Consider the following 20,125-nt stretch of genomic DNA (forward strand, 5'->3'; position numbering starts at 1 on the left):
CTCTACCTGGTCCAGTGAAGTCTAGACAGACGTCAGTCACCCAGTGGGTGACCAGGACCTCCTGACTCAGGTCTTCCAAAAGAGGTTCTTTCCATGCACACTTGCTACGTGACCTGCTTCCCCACTGGATCAACACTACCCAAGAAGCTATACTTAAAACCTTACTGGCTGATTATTGCTTTGCCCCACCTTGCACCACCTCAGGATTTTACTCTATGAAACCTCCTTTCAGAGGTGGGCTCACTGGCAGCCCACTGGCACTCTCTCCTCTCTCACTCAGAGGCCCTGCCTCTCAATAAGTATTTCCTACTCTGCAGCTGCGTCGTTCCTTAGCATTCACTCTGTGATTTTGGGGAACACACACTCGGCGATCTGACATCTAGCAGGTGGGAGTTAAGATATTTCCCCTATATCTTTGGAGGTCTGATAAAATTCCTACACCAGCGGAAATGGAATTTTCAGGACAATTCAGTAGAAGAGACGTGAGGATTTATTAGAGGAAGGTACAGGACGCACGCAAGGGTGGAGGGAGGATGCTCAAAGACATGAAGCACGGGACTGGTTGGGACTGGGGTCTTCTGTGTGTTCGGGGAGGTGCAAATCGATAATCTACAGCCTCAGTCTTAGTTTTAGAGGGTGGGAGGGGACGGTCCACCATAGTGAGGTCTTCCTCTAGAAAATGCCAAAAGGGTGCCATTCATGGGCGAAAGACGGCCGTTTGCAAGCAAATGGGAATGGGCAGACCCATTAGCAGCTGCAAGAGAGGGGCCCACGTTTGCTGTTTCAGGAGAAGAAAAAAACAAAAAACAAAAAACAGATGAACCCAGGCTTGTGTTTTGAAGCTGCAGGCTTTCTTGAAAATACGATTTTTAAAATTTTGATTTCCTTGTCTCCTTTCTACATAACTTTACCTCTTCTACCTCAAGGGAGCCCCTGGCGACAGGGGCAGACGAGGTGATTTTATTCTAGAAACATCACTCTTGCTTCCCTCAAGAGAAGCGTTAGTGCAGGTGAAACCAGAGGCCATGACACTGGAGGGTGGGACCGTTTGGAGTCAGCTTCGCAGGACTAATTCCTTCAGTGGGCATTAGTGGGAGCGATGTAAAACATAAATTGAAGTCTTCAACAAATATTTAATATGGGTCCCAAATAGCCGCTGCTGGCGAGGTCAGGGTCCACCATGCGCAGCTCTGCTGAAATATGTGCTTTCCTTCTATCAGAGGCGTCCTTCTTGCAGATTTGGGGCTCCTGGCGGAGTCTTTCAATTACAATATAATCACAAATACAAATTAGGAGCACACATCGGGTGCTTAACATTTCCCTAATTAACCAACTGGGGTGCCTGCATCCTGCCCCCGAAGGTCTTCTGAGGGTGGAAGTCAGGGGCGCATTTAGCGCAGCCACTCCCTCGCTCCCGCCATCTCCACGCACAACTCCCTGCGGTCTCAAGCGCCGTTAGAAAGTCGGTGACGGACCGGCCAGAAGAACGAGAGCGACAGCGTGCAGGACACCGGAAATCAGCTCCAGACGCCCGGAGGCAGGCCGGAAGTTTACCTCGAGCCCGCCCCGAATCCCTCATTGGGTGAAATCACCACAAGAGAAGAGGAACACGACCAAATCTTGATTTCCTATTGGCCAATAACTTGAGGTGGAACCTGGCTTCCTCAGGGCTCCTGATTGGCTAAAATCGGTGGTGTCTTTATAGTCTTCCCCCTGGCTGGCTGGTGAGAAAGCCGTTGTCCTGTCCCTCGGCCCAACCTACTTATTTTAAATAAAAAGTCGAGGACTCTGCCGTCCTTTATCCCGAACTCCATGGTGTTTGTCTTCTGGCTTTTGCTTCCCGGAGGTCCTCGAGTCCCACAGAGCCTGAGGATTTAGGGAGACGCGAGCGTTGAGGGAAGCCGGAACGATTCCTTCGTGGAACAATTGAGGCCAGGCTTCTGGGGGAGACTTAGGTGACGCACCTTGGCGGGTCCGGCCAGGCGAGCAGGGATGGCGACGGAGACGGTCGGCGGGGGCCCGAAGGCCGCCGTCCCCGTGGACCTGCGTCGGGAGCGAAGCTTGGTGTGCGTGGAGTACCCGGGCGGGGTGCGCGATGTGGCCAAGATGCTGCAGACGCTGGGCGGCGAGGAAGGCGTCTCCCGAGTAAGGAGCCCGGAATCCCCAGGACGACGCGGGAGGGACCGTGCTGGGGACTGCAGCCGAAGGGGCGGGGCCCGCCGGCCGGGTGGTTCCCTTGGCAACCGAGAAAGGCGTGTCCTGGGCCGGCTGGTGGGCGGGGCTCCTCCCCACCCCCAGCGGGAGGGGTTGTAGGGAAACCCGGCGGGCTCTAGCGCATCCGTGTCATAAGGTGCAGCGCGTCCCCCTCAGCCGCAGCCCCGCAGGATGTGCTGAGCTGCTTCGTCCTCATCGCTGGAGCGCAGGGAGATTAAAAACTGGATGCAGCCCCGCGTGTCCGCGCAGGCCTGTAATCCCACCGCTCCAACGGCTTGCACGTTGGAACCCAGCCTGGTCAGTTTAGTAAGTTAGCAAGATCTTGTCTCAGAGTTACAAATAAATAAGGACTGAGATACTCCTAACTGCGAAGTCCCTGTGTTCAATCTCCGTACCCCAAACTAAAATCAACGCCCCCCCGCCCCCGTGGACTCAGTTATTACTGGCTGTAATGGCAGTATTAGCTGACATCTTATTTTGTGCTAGGCGCAGTCTAATCTAGATGCTTAGCTTACATTCCATCCTCCTTAGAATCTCCCAGGGCAGGAACCTCAGTGTCTACATTTTAGGAACTAATGCTTAAGCTGCAGCAGCAGGTGTCAGTAGAGCCTCAGTCATTCACAAGTGCTTCTTTTGTACCGACTTACTCCTTTGTCTGCCGTGACACAACCCTTCCTCTCACCAACCCCAGGGGTGACTGTGCCCAGCAATGGCCTGCAACCTCTGAGGAGGACCCTTCCTCACCCCTCCATTCTGCTCGTGTTTCTTGATCACCTCATCTGTGCCTTCAAGTGCACCTGTCCAGGCTTAGAGGTGTTCGTTTCAGGAAAAGGGCATTCTTGAAGATCAAGCCCCCTTGCAGCCCTCCTCCCCCCCCAAATTGCTCCTGAGTTCTTCCCAAGGGTCAGGCCCTGTCCCGGGCATGGGGAGCCTGCCGACCAGCGTGCAGGTGACCTCCAGAGTGTGTTGCTGCTGCTTTCAGACCCACACACCCGACAGCCCCAGCAGCCCTCTTACCCTGTGTGGAGTGACGCCTGTTGAGTGTTCCTGAGAGTGAGGCACCAGGCGGAGTGTTTGCACTTGTTTTCATTGAGTTGTAACAGTGCTATGAGGTGGGTATCAAGAGCTTTTAAGGAGAAAGAACCATGGCTTCAGAAGTTATAGGTAACAGGCCAAAGTGCTTACTACTGGCTGATTCCATCTGCTACAGACATACGAACATCTGCATAGGAGGCTGAATACCCGTTCAGCCCTGTAGCAGGATGGGTGGTTGTAGAGCGGGTAGCCCCCTAGGCAGGTCACTCAACCCTACAAACCTCAGCTACCTCAAAGGTAAACCAAGGATGGTACTAGCACCTATGATGGGAGAGTCCAATTGTGATGGCATTTACAATGGCGTGGCTTTTTCTTAATTGGCCATTCTTATTTCCAACTTTACAACCTCTTAGGGGGAAGGAAACTTTCTCTTCAGGGTTTTTTTTTTTTTTTCTTTTTGAGACAACATCTTGTTACACAGTTCAGGCTGGCCTTGAGCTCACTTTGTCACCCAGGCTGGTATCAAACTCTAGGCAGTCCTCCTGCCTTAGCCTCACGTGCTGGGATTACGGCCATGTATCACCACACTTTGCCTGCACTTGAGTTTTTAGAATGAGTCTTTCGAGCCAGGAATGGTGGCACACACCTGTAATCCCAGCACTCTCAGCACTCCCAGCACTGTAATCCGAGCCTGAGGCAGGAGCATTGAAGGTTCAAGCCCACGCTGGGCAATTTAGCAACTTATGAGACCCTGTCTTAAAAAATAAAAAAGGGCTAGATATAGCACAGTGCGAAAGCCCTGGTACCCCCAACCCCCACTGCACACAGAGTCTTTTGAGAATTAACAGCTCGGAGGGAACCACAAGCCTCCCAGCCTTTCCTAGGTTACTGTCAGTCTTCGGGGAGAGAAGAGCAGTCGCTGGTTGGCTGCATTGCTCACTGCTTCCGTCTGTCTCCCTCCGCCCTGCTGCAGATCTACACAGACCCCACCAAGAGGCTGGAGCTGTACTTCCGGCCCAAGGATCTATACTGCCACCCCGTGTGTGCCAACCGCTTCAGTACCAGCAGCCTGCTGCTGCGGATCAGGAAGAAGACATGGAGGCGGAGAGGGGCGCTGGAGGCCGAGGGACACCCCAGGGTCACCTACGACATGGAGATCCTGGGCGTTGTCTCCACCATTTTTAAATTCCAGGGTAACGGAAATGTGTGTGCTGTCAGGGTATTTCTGGGCCTGCTGTGGATTCGGGAGGAGGCGGCTGTTTCCATCCGAACCACCATCATCTCCCAGCTCTCAGCACCTCCCTAGAGGATGTGGTGTCATTGTGGCAGCAACCAGTTCCTGGGCCCGTGTCCCTCTCGCAGTGTCCGCCACCCGCCCACTTCTCTCTCCAGGAATGTCTGACTTCCAGTACTTGGCCATTCACACGGACGCAGGGGGCAGGCACATGTCCATGTATGACAAAGTGTTCATGCTCAAGCCTGAGAAGGAGAGTTTCTTCCACCAGGAGCTGCCGCTCTACATCCCCCCGCCCATCTTCTCCCGCCTGGATACCCCGGTGGACTACTACTACCGGCCAGAGACGCAGCACCGGTAAGGACTGGCGCCCTGCGGCAGCGCTGGGCTCAGCCGGGCCGGCAGCCAGAGCCCCGGGCCCAAGAGTCCAGAGGCTCGGGTGCGCCCCTCAGCCTGTTTCCCATCCCACACGTGCGGTAGCAGCAATTCCTGCTCAACCGTTACTGTGATTAAAGAGCAGGAATCCTAGCCACGGGCCGCGCACAGACCGAGACCGTGATAAGCACTGGCCCGGTGATTGCCAGGCCCCTTAACACGCAGAGGACTTGGCTGTGGGCTGGAGGGTCCCTGCCGAGCCGTGGTCTCCAGTTTAATTAATCTCTTGGCCTTGCTGCCCAGCCACCTCTCACCACCCACAAAACGCTGCCTGCGCACGTCCGCTCTGACCCCGCAGCCTGCCGCCCCTCACGGCCTCCCCGTTCTGTCCCGCCAGGGCTCCCACAGCCATCTTTGGCTTCCAGCCTTCCGCTGCCGTGTCCCTTTTCCAGGTCACCTGCAGAGCCCAACCTGTTTGCACTGTCTGCACTTCCGGTCTGGGTCTGCCCAGCCCCCACCCGTCTCCCGGTGTCCCTTCCAGCTGGCCGCGACTCCCCAGATCTTGCCTGCTGTGTCCTCGGCTGCAGTCTGTGGGTGTTTCTGGAGTCAGTGGGGGCTTCTGCTGCATGAGGCGCATGAACAGCCCAATGGCAACTCAGCCCCTGAGACCACATGTGACTCAGATGCAGGGCATGCGACAGGACTGCGACAGAACTGCGGGGTGGGGTGCTGGAGGGGCAGCTGGGCACTGTCAAACGCTGGCTCTTCCCTGGAGGCCAGCCCCGCGGCGCTGACGTGGAGGAACAGGGTTCCCCTTGTAGGAAAGCCAGGACGCAACAGTATGGCCAAAAGTGAAGGAAAGGTTTTGACGACACCCAGCTAGTACCGCTCCCCGGCTTCCTGCACTTGCTCAGCAGCCTGTGAGGAGCTGCCGAGCCTGGGGGCACCCCAGCCCCGCAGTGATTTGCCAGGACTCTGTTGCACCCACTTTACCCACGCAGAAGCAGAGACTCAGAGGCCATGCCACGTGGGCAGCGTCGTTTCTGTCGCATGAACTCCTTGACCCTTGCTCGGGGCTCAGTGCCACCCACCCTGTCCTTAGTTTCTTGTGCTTTCTTTTTTTAAAACCAGACACACAAAACAGTTTTTCAAACGTCTCGTTTTATCGTGAGCTCTCTGAAGGTCGCAGTTTGGCCTGCTCTGCTCTCCGCGGTAACCTCAGTGCCCCGAGCAGAGCCGGGCCTGGGACAGTGCTTTCGGGCCTCGTGGAGAAAGCGTTTGGGTAGCAAGGCTTGTGCCGACAGGCAGGCGCAGGGAGAGGCCAGCCTGAGCGTGGCTGATAGGTGGTGGTGTTCGTTAAGGAGGTTTCCTGGGGAAGGCGGGCTCTTTGGGCTGACATGGCTGACATCCGGGTCTCATGCCACGGAAGGGGCAGGTGCTGGGGCAGATTCTAGAGCCCGGTGTATGGGCCGCATGGCCGTAGAACACCAGCAAATGGACAGGTCCCCTAAAGAGGCGGTACTGGGTGGGGTGGCAGAGGGGCTCAGGGGGCTATACAGGAGCTGACCTTTGAAACTGAGGGTGATACCAGAGCTGGGCAGGCAAAGACCCGAGGGGAATCCCAGACCGGGGACTTGGCACATGCAGGGGAGGAGCTGGGAGCTAGTGCCCCAGAGCTGGGGGCACCGGCCATGTAAGGTCTCCTGCAGTGAAGCAGTGGGCTTACATCTCATCTTCGGAGGTGCACTGTTCTCTGCCTTTACGAAAACCCCCTGAGCTGGGCATGGGGGTGCCCGCCTGTAGTACCAGCGACTTGGGAGGCCGAGGGAGGATGGTTGGAGCCCAGGAGTGTGTCTGTGCGCGCAGCTGCGGCAGGCACACAGTGCTGAGCAGACTTCACTGCGCCTCTGAAATGAACCCCCGCCGAGCCAGGCCTCGCTCCTTTCCCCAGCTGACCCGAAAGGGGCTCGGGAGCCACCCAGGGCCTCAGTATGGTTTTTGCTTGCAGCTCCGTGCCCGTTGAGTCTGGCACACCCGCCCTTCCCCGCCTGCCCTGCTTGTGAGAGTAGACTGTGCTTCTTAGAAGCGCCCGAAGCCTGCAGCTGAGAAGGCTCGCACGGCACGGCCTCCCACTGAGCGCCCTCCCAGCATGGCGTGCTGGTGGCGGTATGATCCCTTTTTCTCGGTTACATATTTCCAAATGTTTTGATTTTTTTTGAGTCAGAGACAAAAATACACAGAAGAAAGTGGAAGGCCCCCCGCACAGCTGCCCCCAGCACTGGGTGGGGTACCAGAGTCCCCTCCCCGCCCTGGGTGGCCAGCGGGCTGCTGTTCCGTTGTCTGGCAGCGGGGATGAGGAGGGGCCGGCCACCCTTGGGTCCCCAGGCCTTCCCCTGCCCCTGTGACTTACCAGTTTCCAGCACGTGGAAGGACCTGCCGCTCTTCCCAGGCACTGTCGGCCTGTGCCTGGGGCCTGGGGATGTGCGTCGGGCGTGGGGCTGTGCGTCCCACAGGCTGGAGAAACGGGCCGGATGGGTCCCTGCACTCAGGCCTCTGAGCCCCCTGCTCCCCAGGGGAGCCCTGCTGACACTGTGGTCCCCGGGGCCCCTGCAACAGCTCTGCATGACCTTAGGGTCACGGGGACACTGAGCCCAGCCCGGGCCACGTGGGAGGCCGTGGGCAGGAGAGCAGTCCTGAGCTCTGTCCCTGCCCTGACGCTCAGGAGGGCGGGGTGGCGCCTGGCTCCCTTCCTGGGGGTCGCGAGTTTCTGGACTGGGCTCAAGAGCAGGGTAATGGACCTGTGTGGGGTGGTTTCTCTTGGGCACATTTTTAAAGGGCACAGATTGGCCCTGCCTGTTAAATTTCGCTTCCCACTGTGTGAATGGCCTATGTTCTGTAAGTATGCAGCAGACGGCCTCATGTAGGGACGGTAAAATGTGAACTGGGAGAAGTGCTCTCCTCTTGTAGTCCCAGCTACTCAGAAGGGTGAGGAGCAGCTCCAGAGCCCAGGATTTGGAGACCAACCTGCGCAAACATAGTAATGAGACCCTGTTTAAAAATAAGGGTAAGCTGGGTGTGGTGGAGCACATTTATAATCCTCCCACTAGGGAGGCAGAGGCAGGAAGATTGCCACAAGTTCAAGGTTGATCTGGACTGTACAGTCTGTCTCATAGACCCTGTCTCAAAAAACCAAAATAAGTAAATAGATACATTTTTAAGAAGCTAAAGAGGAAACAAATTTAAAAGGCGATAGTCACTTGAATCAACTCCTGTGATATAACCAGGAACAGTGATATATTCCTGTAATCTCAGTGCTCTGGGAGGCTGAGGCAGGATTGCAAGGCTGAGTCCTGCCTGAGTAACTTAGTGAGTCCCTGTCTCAAAAAGTGTAAGAGGGCTGGGGTTCTAGTAAGGGTGTGGGTTCAATCTCCAGTGCTAAAGAAAGAAAAAGCAGTTGTGTGCTGTCCGTGCTTTACAGTGTACTCCCCAGTGCCGCATGGGTGGGTCTGGAGGAAGGGAAGCAGCCTTGTGATGGTGTCCATTCAAGCCAGGGGTTTCTGTCCCAGTCTCCCTGTTTCTGCCTCAGTGTCCAGGGGTGACCGCTACAGGTGTGTGGGAAGCGTCCACCAAGGTGTGTTGCATGCCAGCACCCACCAAGAGTTCTTCAACACTTGCTCCGTTGCATGTGTATTTTAGGACTTTTTTTTGTCCTTTTGAGACAGGGTCTCACTATGCACTTTAGGCTGGCCTTGAACTCATTTTATAGCTAGGCTGACCTCATACTCACAGCGATCCTCCTGCCTCAGCCTCCTGAGTGCTGGGCTTATAGGCATGCACCACCATGCCCCTGGCTGTTTTAAGCCCTTTTAGAGCAGTTTATGTCCACAGCAAGCTAAGAGGAAGGTACTGAATTGTCCCATACGTGGGAAGCACGCGAGCCTGCCCACTGTTAACATCCCAGCAGAGGATGCATCGCCACCCAAGGCCGAGCGGGCGGGCTCACTCCCGTGTGGGACGCACCGTGGGTGTGCACGGGTAGAGCACCTGCTCCAGCCTCTGCCGTTCGGCAGCGTCCTTCACTCGTTCACCAGCAGCTTGCTGAGATGCCCGTGAGCCCGGGTCACACTCTGCTAGGTGCTTGAGGGACAGCTGGATCGGGGCTCCCTGGGGCTGAGTCCCCAGCTCCTGTATCACGGCTTTTGGGGCCAGACTCCTGATTCCTGTGGCCTGCTGCTCCCTTGGAAGATGCTTCCTTGTAGGATCGGGTGAGGGCTAAATAAATGAACCATGTAAAGGCCAGTGTTGGTGGGTATAGCGCTCGTCACTGTCACCTTCCCAGTGGCTCGGGGTGTGGCTGTACCTCTCCTGTCTTTACCACCCTTGACACTTGGACACTTGCACTGTGGCCTGCTGTTCACTGGATCACGCTGGGCCGGACTCAGTGTGGTTGCAAGGCCACCGGCTTGTGACAGGTGCCCTTCCCAGACCCTTCCCAGACCCTTCCCAGACCCCAGCCTCTGGGCCCTTTGGGTCTTGCCCCAGGCTTCCGTGAGCTGCTGCTCGCAGTTCCAGGCCCTCTGTTCCTTGATCAGCAGCCTGAGGACACAGGTCCTTCAGCAGCCACCGGTGAGACCCTCTCCTCACCCTGTTTCCAGCAAAGAAACAGGGCCTGCTGCTGGCATGGCAGGTCTGCCAGGCTCCCCGTCCTCAGCGGTCTTCTCTGCCCCCAGGGAAGGCTACAACAACCCCCCCATCTCCGGTGAGAACCTGATCGGCCTCAGCAGGGCCCGGCGCCCCCACAACGCTATCTTTGTCAACTTCGAGGACAGCGACGTGCCCATGCAGCCGCTGGAGGCTGCGGCCCAGACGTGGAAGAAGGCCTGCACCAACCCCATTGACCAGGAGGTGGAGGAGGAGCTCAGGAAGGTGAGTCCGCCTGGCCAGCCCTGCTGGACATCAGCATCGGCACCACCTGTTTACCAGCTGCCCTGTCACTGGGGCTGGCTTTGCTAAAGCTGGCTTGGTGGTGCTTGGGCCTGTCTCCCCTCCAGCTGTCACCTATGATAGCTGTGCCAGTGTAAGTCCCGAATCCCAAGGCTGAAGACACTTCTTGGAATTCTTGAGCAACTGCTCTGGGTGCTGAAGGCCTGGGTGCATGGTTGGAAGGTGATAGAACTGCAGAGCTGGCACCCGCAGCCGGGGGAGCCGAGTGTGTGCTGGCACCTCCCCTCTGGCCACAGCGGCAGCAGGACGGGGTGGGAGGCGGGGCCTCTGTACGCTGTGCCCGTGCAGGAACAGCAAGTCCTGGGCGAGGTGCACGCTGCTGACCTGGGGGCTCCGCCTGCCTTGTTGTTCCCAGGGGTGGTGGGCGTGTCCCAGAGAGCCCGTGTGGCGGTCCTGCTGCCTTCCCAGCAGTGGCCTCCGCATCCTCTGCGCACAGTGGCCTTCGCAGCCTTCCCCTGGCCAGGACGTCTCCGCCTTCGTGGTGGCTCAGCTCGGGCCTGTGTTGGCTCCTGGGGCTGCAGCCTGTACCTCCTCAGCCCCATTCCCCTGCTGGGCCAAGAGCTGCGTGAGAGTGGGGGCCGTGGCTCTTGTGTCCCGGTCACTGACCGTGCTTGTCCAGCCCCTGCTCTGTGCTGAGTCCCCTCTGGAAAGACCCACTGGGGCCTAGACCCAGGGCAGGCCAAGCGGGAGGGCAAGACTGCTGGCGCTCATCACCGCCTCTGCCCTCAACCCTCCCAGCTGTTCGAGATCCGCCCCATCTGGTCACGCAATGCCGTGAAGGCCAACATCAGCGTCCACCCTGACAAGCTGAAGGTCTTGCTTCCCTTCGTGGCCTATTACATGGTAAGTGTTGGCCAGCCTGCGCACGGTCTCACTTCCCACCTGTGTGGTCCTCGACCCTGGGGCGATGTCAGCAGGTGGCCCTGTCACCTGGCACCACTCCCATCCTGGCCTCCTGAGACAGCTTGCTAAAGCCAGCTGGAAAGGTTTCCACCACGCGTGTCCACGGTGTTCCGCACAGCCTCCTAGCAATGTTCCAGGCTGTATCTGGACCATTTCAGGGTGAAGTAAGGGAAGAGGGGATTTTGTGCTGGAGAAGGCCTTGCGGTGGGAACTCCGTGAGGATCCGGCATTGGATCCACACCCTCTGCTCCTCCCTGGAGGTGGCAGCAAAGGTCCCTTTTTGTCTTTGAGGAGGAACGCAGGCCCGGAGGTGCCATGTCACACCATGGTCTGCAGCTGGTGAGTGGCAGTGCCACCTGGGCTCCAGCCTGCTTGGCCTTGGAGCCTCGGCCCCACCTCAGCTTCTACTTTGACCCAGCCCAGGAGGGTGGGGGTTGGGTGGCACTGCAGAGGTGCCCAGAGGTCCTGGAGAGGTTCCCAGCTGCCAAGGAGGGTGCCGTGCTGAGGGTCGGGGAAGCTGCGTGAGATGAGACCGTGAGGGTCGGTGACAGGGGGCAGGGCCGGAGTCCAGTGGGGCTGCAGACCCCAGGGGGCCACCTGGTGCCACTTAGCTTTGCCCCTAGACGTCAGTCCTTCAGAAGTGCCACGGAGGACAGGAGACATCCGATCCATAAGGACAGCAGTGACGTCGCACAGCCCCAGGCACCATGGTAGAGGCTCCTGAGCTCACCGCTCCCCTCCAAGGTGTCCCTGCTCTTGGGACTGTGCCGCCTCCCGTGGGGCCTGGCCCTGTCCAGGCGCAGGGGGACCTGGCCTCGGCACTGCCTCACAACGCACCTTCTCTGTTCCCAGATCACAGGCCCCTGGAGAAGCCTGTGGATCCGATTTGGCTATGACCCCCGAAAACTGCCAGAGGCCAAGATTTACCAAGTCCTTGATTTCCGAATCCGTTGTGGAATGAAATACGGTAGAAACTGCTAAAAGCTTTGCTTTTTGTGTTTTCCCTTTTCTAGCACCTCTTTTGTAATAAGAGGGTTCGCATGGAGAGGGTGCAAAAGCCCCGTCCTCCCGTGAGAATCTGGGGCGTGGGGGCATAGACGCGAAGGTCCCAGTGCAGTCCTGGTTGTGCTGTGGGCTTCCATTTTCTGAGTCCCAGCCACCTGTGGTCTTGGGACATGAACCAGGCCGTGTTTTAACCCCAGAACCACAGTCAGGCCACACACACAGGCGCGCACGCATGCTCAGCGTCAGCTTCCAGCGCGGACGGCCGGCGCCCAGCCCTTGGAGTGAGCCAGGTCCTGGCTCCAGGCACGCCTGTCCTTGCCTGCAGGTTACGGCTCCGGTGACATGCCCGTCAAAGCCAAGCGCAGCACCTATAACTACAGCCTCCCCATCACTGTCAAGAAGACCCGTAAGTGCTGTGGTCTGTCTGCAGAGGGAGGGACCCCGAGACTGGGGTGCGTGGCAAGGTGGGAGGCATTGCTGGGGCATCATCCAGGGCCCTGCTGGCCCTTCCTACTGGCTGTGGAGGGAGGCGGGGTGCAGGAAGGCAGGGTTCCCACCCTTCTTCACCAAGGCGCTGCCCTTGCCTCATGCAGCCACCCAGCTCATCAGCATGCATGACCTGAAGCAGGGCCTGGGCCCATCGGGGATGGCCAGCCCCCGGAAACTGGCCTCCAACAAGTACAAGCTCAAGGTGGGTACTCTGGAAGCCCAGGGTGTGGGCCTGGGTGAGCATGGAGGCCGAGGTGGGGATGAGTCTGTGGGTGGCACTCGGGAGGGGGTTTGGGCCCATCCAGCACCTTTGCGCCCCTCCCACCTTGGAGGCTTCCAGAAACACAGGGAACATGGGGTGCAAACACTTGGAGTCATGGAGACCAAGAATCATCTGGACAGAGGGCTCACAGAGGGAAGTCTGGCGCCAGCAGCTCTGTGTGGGTGCCTCTCCTGAGCCCAGGCCTTGCAACCACCGTTGGGATGATGGGAATCAGGCGCGAGCGTGAGCTCAGGGCCAAAGCAGAGCATCTGGGGTGCAGCTGGGGGCTGCCAGGGCTGCTTCAACCGACCCTCAGGCTCAGCTTTGCCCGAGCATCACCCAGCTGTAGTCAGCACTTTCTAGAACCTTCCCACGCTTGGGCTCCGTGCTGTCCCACAGCCCTGGGGAAGTGCATCCCCGAGCCTGTAGGCTCCCCGCCCCCATGGAACCCCTGCCTGAGGTGGCAGGGTTAGAGTGCGCCAGCACAGCAGAGACGGACGGTGGGAGGGACGCAGCCGTCTCCAAGTGCCTTGGTGGCCCTGGGCCTGCTCCCCCGGGTTTCGCAGACCTTGGCTCCTGCAGTGCCAGGTGGCATGCAGCCCGAGGGAGCTGCCTTCTCAAGGATTTGATCACGGAGCCAGCCCTGCCTCTAGAACCGCGTGCTGGAAGGGGAAAGAGAAAACAGACACCCGTTTAAACCCTGCCTTCACGGAAGAGCTGTTGAGGCAGAGTGCAGGGGAACGAGGGGTAACGGGTCGGGAACAGACAGCGAGGCACAGCCCCGTACTGAGCGGGCGGGCTTCCCAGAGGACCTGGCTCCCCCATCTCCCCCTCCCAAACTCCCAGGGCGTCGCAGCTCGCTTTCTCCACATCTGGTCCCCAGCCTGGGCCTCTGCACCCGCCCTGGTCCTGGAGACAGCCAGCTTCATAGAGAGACCCACGGGAGCCCGCAGCATGGGGCTTTCCAACACGTCTGCCCTGCTGTCTTGGTTACTTTTCTCTCATTGCTGAGACAGAATACCCAGCGCCCAAAATTAAGGAAGGAAAGGTTTATTTAGCTCACAGTTCGTGGAGGTTTCAGTCCATACTCAACTGGCTCCAAGGCAGAGCACATGGCAGAGGGCAACAATTCATGGTGGCAGAAAACGGCAAAGCAACCAGAGCAAAAGGGAGGAGCAGTGGCAAGCAGCCTCCTTTCTCCCTTACACTGTATGCAAACTACCCGCCCCAGGGCAGGTGTAGCACTCACATCCGTAATTCCAACATTGGACCATGAATCGATCATAAACTCTAAAAGCCTCCCCATGACTGCATGAGGCTTTACAGGGAACACCTAGACCCAAACCATAACCTTCCACCCCTGGCCTCCCAAAGACTCATGCCCATCCCTTTATGCAAAACCTAGACACAAACCATAACACCCGGGATCTGGCTAACCACCCGTTCTCTCTCTCCTCAGGACTCTGTGTACATCTTCCGGGAGGGCGCTCTGCCGCCCTATCGGCAGATGTTCTACCAGCTGTGTGACTTGAATGTGGAGGAGTATGTACCTGAGGGGCCCTGAGCCGAGCGGGGAGGACTCTGGGTAGGGCTAGGAAAGTGGCCGGGACCACAGTGCTGTCTGCAGGGCTTGTGCTTTGAGTCAGCAGGCAGACCCGGTGCTGGGGGCCGTGCGCCGCCAGTGGTCCTGCTGCGTGCGGATGACTGGGCACCGGCCCGGGTGGCTGCAGGGACCCCGCTTACCAGGGCACCCTTGCTTTGCCTCCCTCAGCGGTCGCTCACAGGTGCGCCCATAGCATACTTCCCTCGGCTGATCCGGATCCTGGAAACCTTTCGTCCGCTTGTTCTTAGTGATGTTTAAAGAATTGCAGGGTGGCCACCAGGATAGGAGGTCGGGGCGGCCTGTCACATGTGGCTTGAGATCTGGGGGAGGCGGTGACTGTTCCCAGAAAGGTGTGCTTGGTCACTGCCTCACTTGCTGCACAGTTTGGGGTCCAAGGAGCCAGCTGGGACCAAGCGCTCCCTCTGAGGCTTCCCTCTAAGCGCTGCTTTTCTCGGCGAGGTACCACCTCTGCCCAAACTGCCTCCTGGCTCCTGCGAACCGAGACGCCCGTGGAGTCTCGTGTCCCATGCCAGCCCCCTGCCCACAGGTTACAGAAGATCATTCACCGCAATGACGGGGCAGAGCATTTGTGCACGGAACGGGACGGGTGGTGCCTCCCCAAGACCAGCGATGACCTGAGGGACACCATGTCCCTCATGATCCGGCAGACCATCCGCTCCAAGAGGCCAGGTGCGAGCCACATGGGGTGAGGGAGGCCAGAACCTGTTCCCAAGAGACGGTGCCCGGGGAGATCCTCTCACCCTGCCCTCGGTGCATGGGAGGCCTTGGGAGCCCCGGCCCAGCCCAGTGGCCGTATCCTGGCCGCCCACCGAGGCAGCCTGGGCAGGAGTCAGGGTCCTGTGTCCTGGGGTCTGAGACGGAGGTGTGCAGAGGGCAGCGGCTGCAATCTGAGGCCAGGCCTCCTTTCCCCACCACACTTCCGGGAGCAGCTTCTCCAGCCCTGGGACCCAGGCTTTGGTCACAGAAAGGGCTCCCTAGGAGCCCTCCAGCCTGTCGGGGGCCCGGAAAGCCTGCACCGGGACACACGCGGCCTTGTTTCCTCCTGGCCCAGCTCTCTTCTCCAGCCCGACCAAGGCTGACCATGCAAAACAGCAGCTGATGTTTGAGTCCGGGGAGGAGGAGGAAGAGGAGGAGGAGGAAGAGGAGGAGGAGGAAGACTTCAAGCCCTCAGATGGGAGTGAGAATGAGATGGAGACGGAGATTCTGGACTACGTCTGACCGTGCCCTGGCCCCTCGGGCTGACCAGGCGAGACTGGTGTCCAGCTTTGTGAGGGGACCAGGGAAACCCACGGCCCCCACGGCCAGCCACGGTGCTGAGGGTGGCCCTAGAAGAGCCACCAGCGCAAAGCCAGAGTCTGAGTAGAGCGGGCCCTGGGCCTGACCGTGACCTGCTGCTCAGTTGTGCCCTCTGGGTGTTGGGGACATCCTGGCTCCATGTGTCCACACCCAGGACCTCTCAGGCTGAGCTCACGAGAGCCTGGGGCACAGCCCAACCCTCCTGGTTGGGTCTTGTGACTCTGGTGGCAGAGATGGCACGGGGAGCCTGCTCCATGGTCACTGATGGCCGAAGACAGCCCTTGGTTTTGGATCCCATCCATTTGGGGGCACTTTACAAAGGCCGGCCCAGCTAGAATTGTCTTGTTCAGTCAGCCTTGCAGGGCGCCTTGGTGACTTGGCTCAAGGTTTGGGGCCGTGGGGGAGTTCCTCTTGCTTTGGGGTTCCTGCCGCACTCCTGTCCCTTGTTTGGGGACGAGGCCTGTGCGCTTCTGCAGCTGGGTGAGACAAGGACGCTGGGAGTGACCCGGCTACACTCACTGCCGACTCCCCAAATGGACACACTCAGGGATTCCCTGGAAACAGCCCTGGTGTCCCATCGCTTCCCGGCACGGAAGCAGAGGCACTCTTGTCCCTGCCAAGCCCACCCCCAGCGCACACTTCTGAGCAGCCCTCTCCTGAGCCCGCCTCCTGCAGTGCCTGAGCCGCAGATGGGCCTTTAGCCCTCTGTGTGACCCTGAGTCCCCCAGGAGCTTGGTATACGAAATAGTCACTAGTCCCTAACCAAGGGCCTCAGGCCAGCTCCTTCCTGCTAGCCGGGTTCCTGGGAAACCCCTTTCCATGGCAAGGTGAGAGCACTGGTGGCCTTGGTCTCTGCACATCCCAGGAAGGTGCTGAGGCTGGGCTGTCCTAACCCCCTGCAAGCAGGCCTTCCCCACCCGGAGCTCAGGGCAGGCACCCGAGGCCCGCCAGCCTGGACGGGCTTCCCAAGGTCTAACCAGATCGTGAAAGCATAATGAATCTTCTAGAAACCTCCCTTGTCAATAAAAGCTTTTTGTTATAAAAAGTATCAAACATACACAGAGGTCCTGAGTATTTTCATGAGACCCATGTATCCATCCGCTGTCTTCAGTAGTTACTAGGTTTTGCCAGTCTTGTGCCATCTCTTCCCCCATGTTTTTATTTTGTTTTCTGTTTGTGTTTGATTTGCTGGACTTGTTCTAAGAAAACTGCTTATTCACCCTGTTTCCAAGACCTGAGCAGTTTTTCTTCACTTGAACCACAACAACACTCTCAATACCCTTGCTCTGGTCAGGGTTCTCCAGAGAACTACTATGAGGACGTGTGCAGCTGTGGGGGGTTATTGTAAGGAGTCCGCTCACACCTTTGTGGAGGTGCAGGTCCAAGGTCTGCAGGGGCCAAGGGGGAGCTGTGTGCTGGGGGACCTTCCTGCACGCGTGGTCAGACCTCTGCAGACCTGTGGCTGCACCAAGCAGAGGACAGTGCTTTATCAGTGCACCGTTTCAATTTGAACTTCACCCCCCGACACCTTCACAGACCACACACCTGACACTGGTGCAGCCAGTGAACATGGGGCTGGGGATTTAGCTCAGCGGCACAGCGCCTGACCAGCCAGTGAACATGTGAAGAGGACCATCGCCGCAGCTAACAAAATTTTCAGTAATTCCATAGGATCTGATTCTGTTAAACGCACGTTTCCCTGATGGTTCAAAAATGTCTTTTTATTTTTGGAGCAGGAGTCAAACACTGGTCTCTGCCTTCTGCCTTCTGCCTTCTACCAGGAGGGGAAGTGGCACAAGGCTCCACCCAAAGCTCAGCACAGCTGGTGCCAGGCTCTTGGACTCCGGAACTGTGAGCAAAATAAATGTCTTTTCTTGATGAATTTCTTGATCTCAGGTGTCCTGTTACAGTGACAGCAGAGCAAGACTAAAGGCCACCGGGCCTAGAGAGAGTCCACATTCTGGATTCAGCTGGCGGCTTCCTTGTTGTGGCATCTGATACCCATCTTTCTCCCCATTTCCTGAGAACAGGAGAAGCCTGGGCCAGATGCTGCCAAGGCCTGTGCCAAGGTAGTTTACCTGGCCCGGGGACAGGGTTTCTGCTCAGGGTCTGGGGTCGGCCTCACCCGCTAGTCTTTTACCTGGTGGTTTTTAGTGGCCACTGACCATCGTCGCCTGGACCTGGTACTTCTTAGGGCTTACAAAGCACTTCTAGAACTCCATTGTTCTGTCCACATTCACTGCCTGCGGTGCCATAGAGGACTCTTCCTCACCATGCATTCGATTACCCTGAGATACCGCGGGGACAGGGAGGCAGGAAACGCCTGTTTCCTCCTCCGTCAGTTCTCAAAGTACAGTGTTCCTCAGCTTACAGCAGGGTTCTACCTCTCCAGTAACCTGTCGGAAGTTGAAATATGATCCCTGGAAAATGTTACTGCCCTGGCCTCGCCCACCCTGCACATCCTCCGAGCACTTGTGTTAGCGTGGGGTTGGGCAAACCATCGAACGCAGACTCTGGAAGGTGCTGAACAGCTCACGCGCACTGGGGAAACCCAGTGGTTGTGTGGCTATGCTTGCACACCATGGTAAAGCTGAAAAATTCCAAGTCGGACCATGTAAAGGAGGGCTGGCTGTCTGGTCGTACGCTGGCAAAGGCCGGTGGTGGCCCAGGGCCTTCCCCTCACCCGGCTCGGAGGAGCTCCGAGACGTGATTCAGTCAGTCGGAGGGTGCTTCTTGAGGTCCACTTTGTCTGTCTTTGGCTGAGGGTGGCCCCGGGGCAGCTCCTGAAGGCTAAGGACACAGCCCTCAGCTCTGTCTTCCCTCTTTCCTGGCCCCATGGCTGTCCAGGCTCCCGCTGTGCATTTCCTGCCCCGGGCTGGCAGCCATCTCCCCGGAGGCCTTCTTTTTAGGGTTGTCAGCTTCCTGTTGCTGTGACAAAATACCTGGGACACTCAAAGAGGAAGGGTTGGCTTGGGATTCCAGATCGGAGGTTTCAGTCCATGAACACCTGGGGCCTGTGGTGGTCCAGCATGGGTTGGCAAGAGGAGGACAGCCGCCTACCTCATGGTGGCCTGGAAGTGCAGAGGGGAAGGCCTGGGATCTGATGTCCCCTTCAAGGCACCTGGAGTGGCCTAACCTCTACGAGGGCCTGTCTTCTAAAGGTGCCACCACTGCCCATGAGTGCCATGGGATGGTGACCTGCTGCAACCATCACAGCCAGCATGCCCCCTGGGAGGGGACGCCAGGAGATTAAGAAAAAACTAGACACAACAAAAGAAAATATGGACCAGGTGGGACCTCACCTCTCTGATGGAGAGGCAGCAACAATGCAGTGTGGTCTGTGGCTTCATTTATACACAGTAAAAAGGGGAAGCACAACACAGTTAAAAGTGCAAGGTCTCAGGGTTTCGCTGAGAACACTGAAAGCAAAACATTCTCAGAGCTGTCTGTTCGGTAGTTAACAGGGAGGAACACCAAGGCTGGACACCTGTTGTACTGACCTTGCTCTAGGCCCAAGGAGCTCACGGACCCCCAGTTCAGCCTCAGCTCAGCCTCTCCCCAAAGTGACCAAGCCTCAGCATGGGCCCAGGACACTGCAGGTCCACACCAGAACACTTGACTTTGAAAGGTCAATTGTTCCTGCTGGGGCTTTTGAACAAGCCACACTGAAGATGTATATTTAGTTAATGTAGACAAAAAAAAGGCATTCACACATGTATTACCCAAGTGAAATATAAGACTAGAGGTTTTACTTCTGATTTTACATTTACTTCTTTTGCTGCTTATGATAAAAAAAAGCTTAATTCCTGACAACACTGTCTTTGTCCTATAACATACCTGTAAAATTTCACAATGAATATATTAAGTAGTGAGATGTGGTGGTGTATACCTGTAATCACAGCACTACAGAGGATCAAAAGTTTGAAGCAGGAGGATCGAGAGTTTGAGTCCAGCCTGGGCAACATATTAAATTAAGAAGAACCTATCAAAAAATTTTTTTTCTAATTTAAAGGGCAGGAGGTGTATCTCACTGAGAAGGCTCCACACGTCCAGCCACTGTCCCCACCATGGAAGAGGGCTGTGCAGCGGAGGCCCCCAGTGTCTGCAGAGAGGTGACTTTCAATCTAGCTCCTGAAAGGAACATTCTGGAAATTTGGCTCACAGCAGGTTCTCACTAGATGACTTTCGGGCTCCCCGAGTGACACCACGTCCAGAGAACCTGGAGGCCTCCATGGTGAAGACTTCGCACGGCCCCTGCCCTCTGTGCTCAGTTCCTTCCCTCCTCCCTCCTCCCTCCACCTGTTCCCTCCTCTGTGTCTCTCTCGGCCTGGCTGTGCCCCAGGCTCCTTGCTCGGCCCATGCCGATGGCCAGACTCTCAGCGCCGCCCTCCAGGCTGGGCCAGAGCCCCTTGCCCACCTCACGCACACGCGGAGCCTCTTGTCCTCTCTCCCGGGACTCCTGGCCTGTGCTGCTCCCGGCCCACACTGCCCGCCAGGGGCTGAGGTCGAAGCTCCCGGGATGAAGAGTCAGCCGGGCCAAGGCCAGGAGCAGGCAGCCATCTGCCCCAAGTCACACGCTGGGCCCCACCAGCTGCCCCTGCTGCCCTAGAGGGCAGGGAGGGCTCAGGGACAAAGCTTGCCTGTGTTCTGAAGGTGGCCTCAAGCCCTGGCTTAGGAGCCAGAC

General features: G+C 57.7%; 1 protein-coding gene across 1 annotated transcript; it reads left to right on the forward strand.

The window, feature by feature from the left end:
* The first annotated feature begins 478 nt into the window (after positions 1-478).
* On the forward strand, positions 479-17,323 carry Gtf3c5 (general transcription factor IIIC, polypeptide 5, 63kDa). Its single transcript, XM_005408403.1, has 11 exons — positions 479-2,145; positions 4,223-4,442; positions 4,642-4,840; positions 9,589-9,784; positions 10,601-10,705; positions 11,618-11,732; positions 12,096-12,176; positions 12,364-12,461; positions 13,981-14,063; positions 14,672-14,814; positions 15,197-17,323. Exons 1-11 carry the CDS (start codon positions 1,993-1,995, stop codon positions 15,361-15,363), a joined length of 1,560 nt encoding a protein of 519 aa, XP_005408460.1. The 5' UTR covers positions 479-1,992; the 3' UTR covers positions 15,364-17,323.
* Positions 17,324-20,125: the final 2,802 nt, after the last annotated feature.

This window comes from Chinchilla lanigera, unplaced genomic scaffold (assembly GCF_000276665.1).
Source record: "Chinchilla lanigera isolate Chin_1 unplaced genomic scaffold, ChiLan1.0 scaffold00112, whole genome shotgun sequence".
Lineage (NCBI taxonomy): Eukaryota > Metazoa > Chordata > Mammalia > Rodentia > Chinchillidae > Chinchilla > Chinchilla lanigera.

What these genes read in the sequence shown, in the direction of transcription:
- Gtf3c5 (XM_005408403.1), top strand. Translation starts at nt 1,993, where the DNA reads ATGGCGACGGAGACGGTCGGCGGGGGCCCGAAGGCCGCCGTCCCCGTG. An exon ending in CCTTCGTGGCCTATTACATG is followed by an intron (nt 10,706 to 11,617) that starts GTAAGTGTTGGC and finishes CTCTGTTCCCAG; the next exon opens with ATCACAGGCCCCTGGAGAAG. An exon ending in CCAACAAGTACAAGCTCAAG is followed by an intron (nt 12,462 to 13,980) that starts GTGGGTACTCTG and finishes CTCTCTCCTCAG; the next exon opens with GACTCTGTGTACATCTTCCG.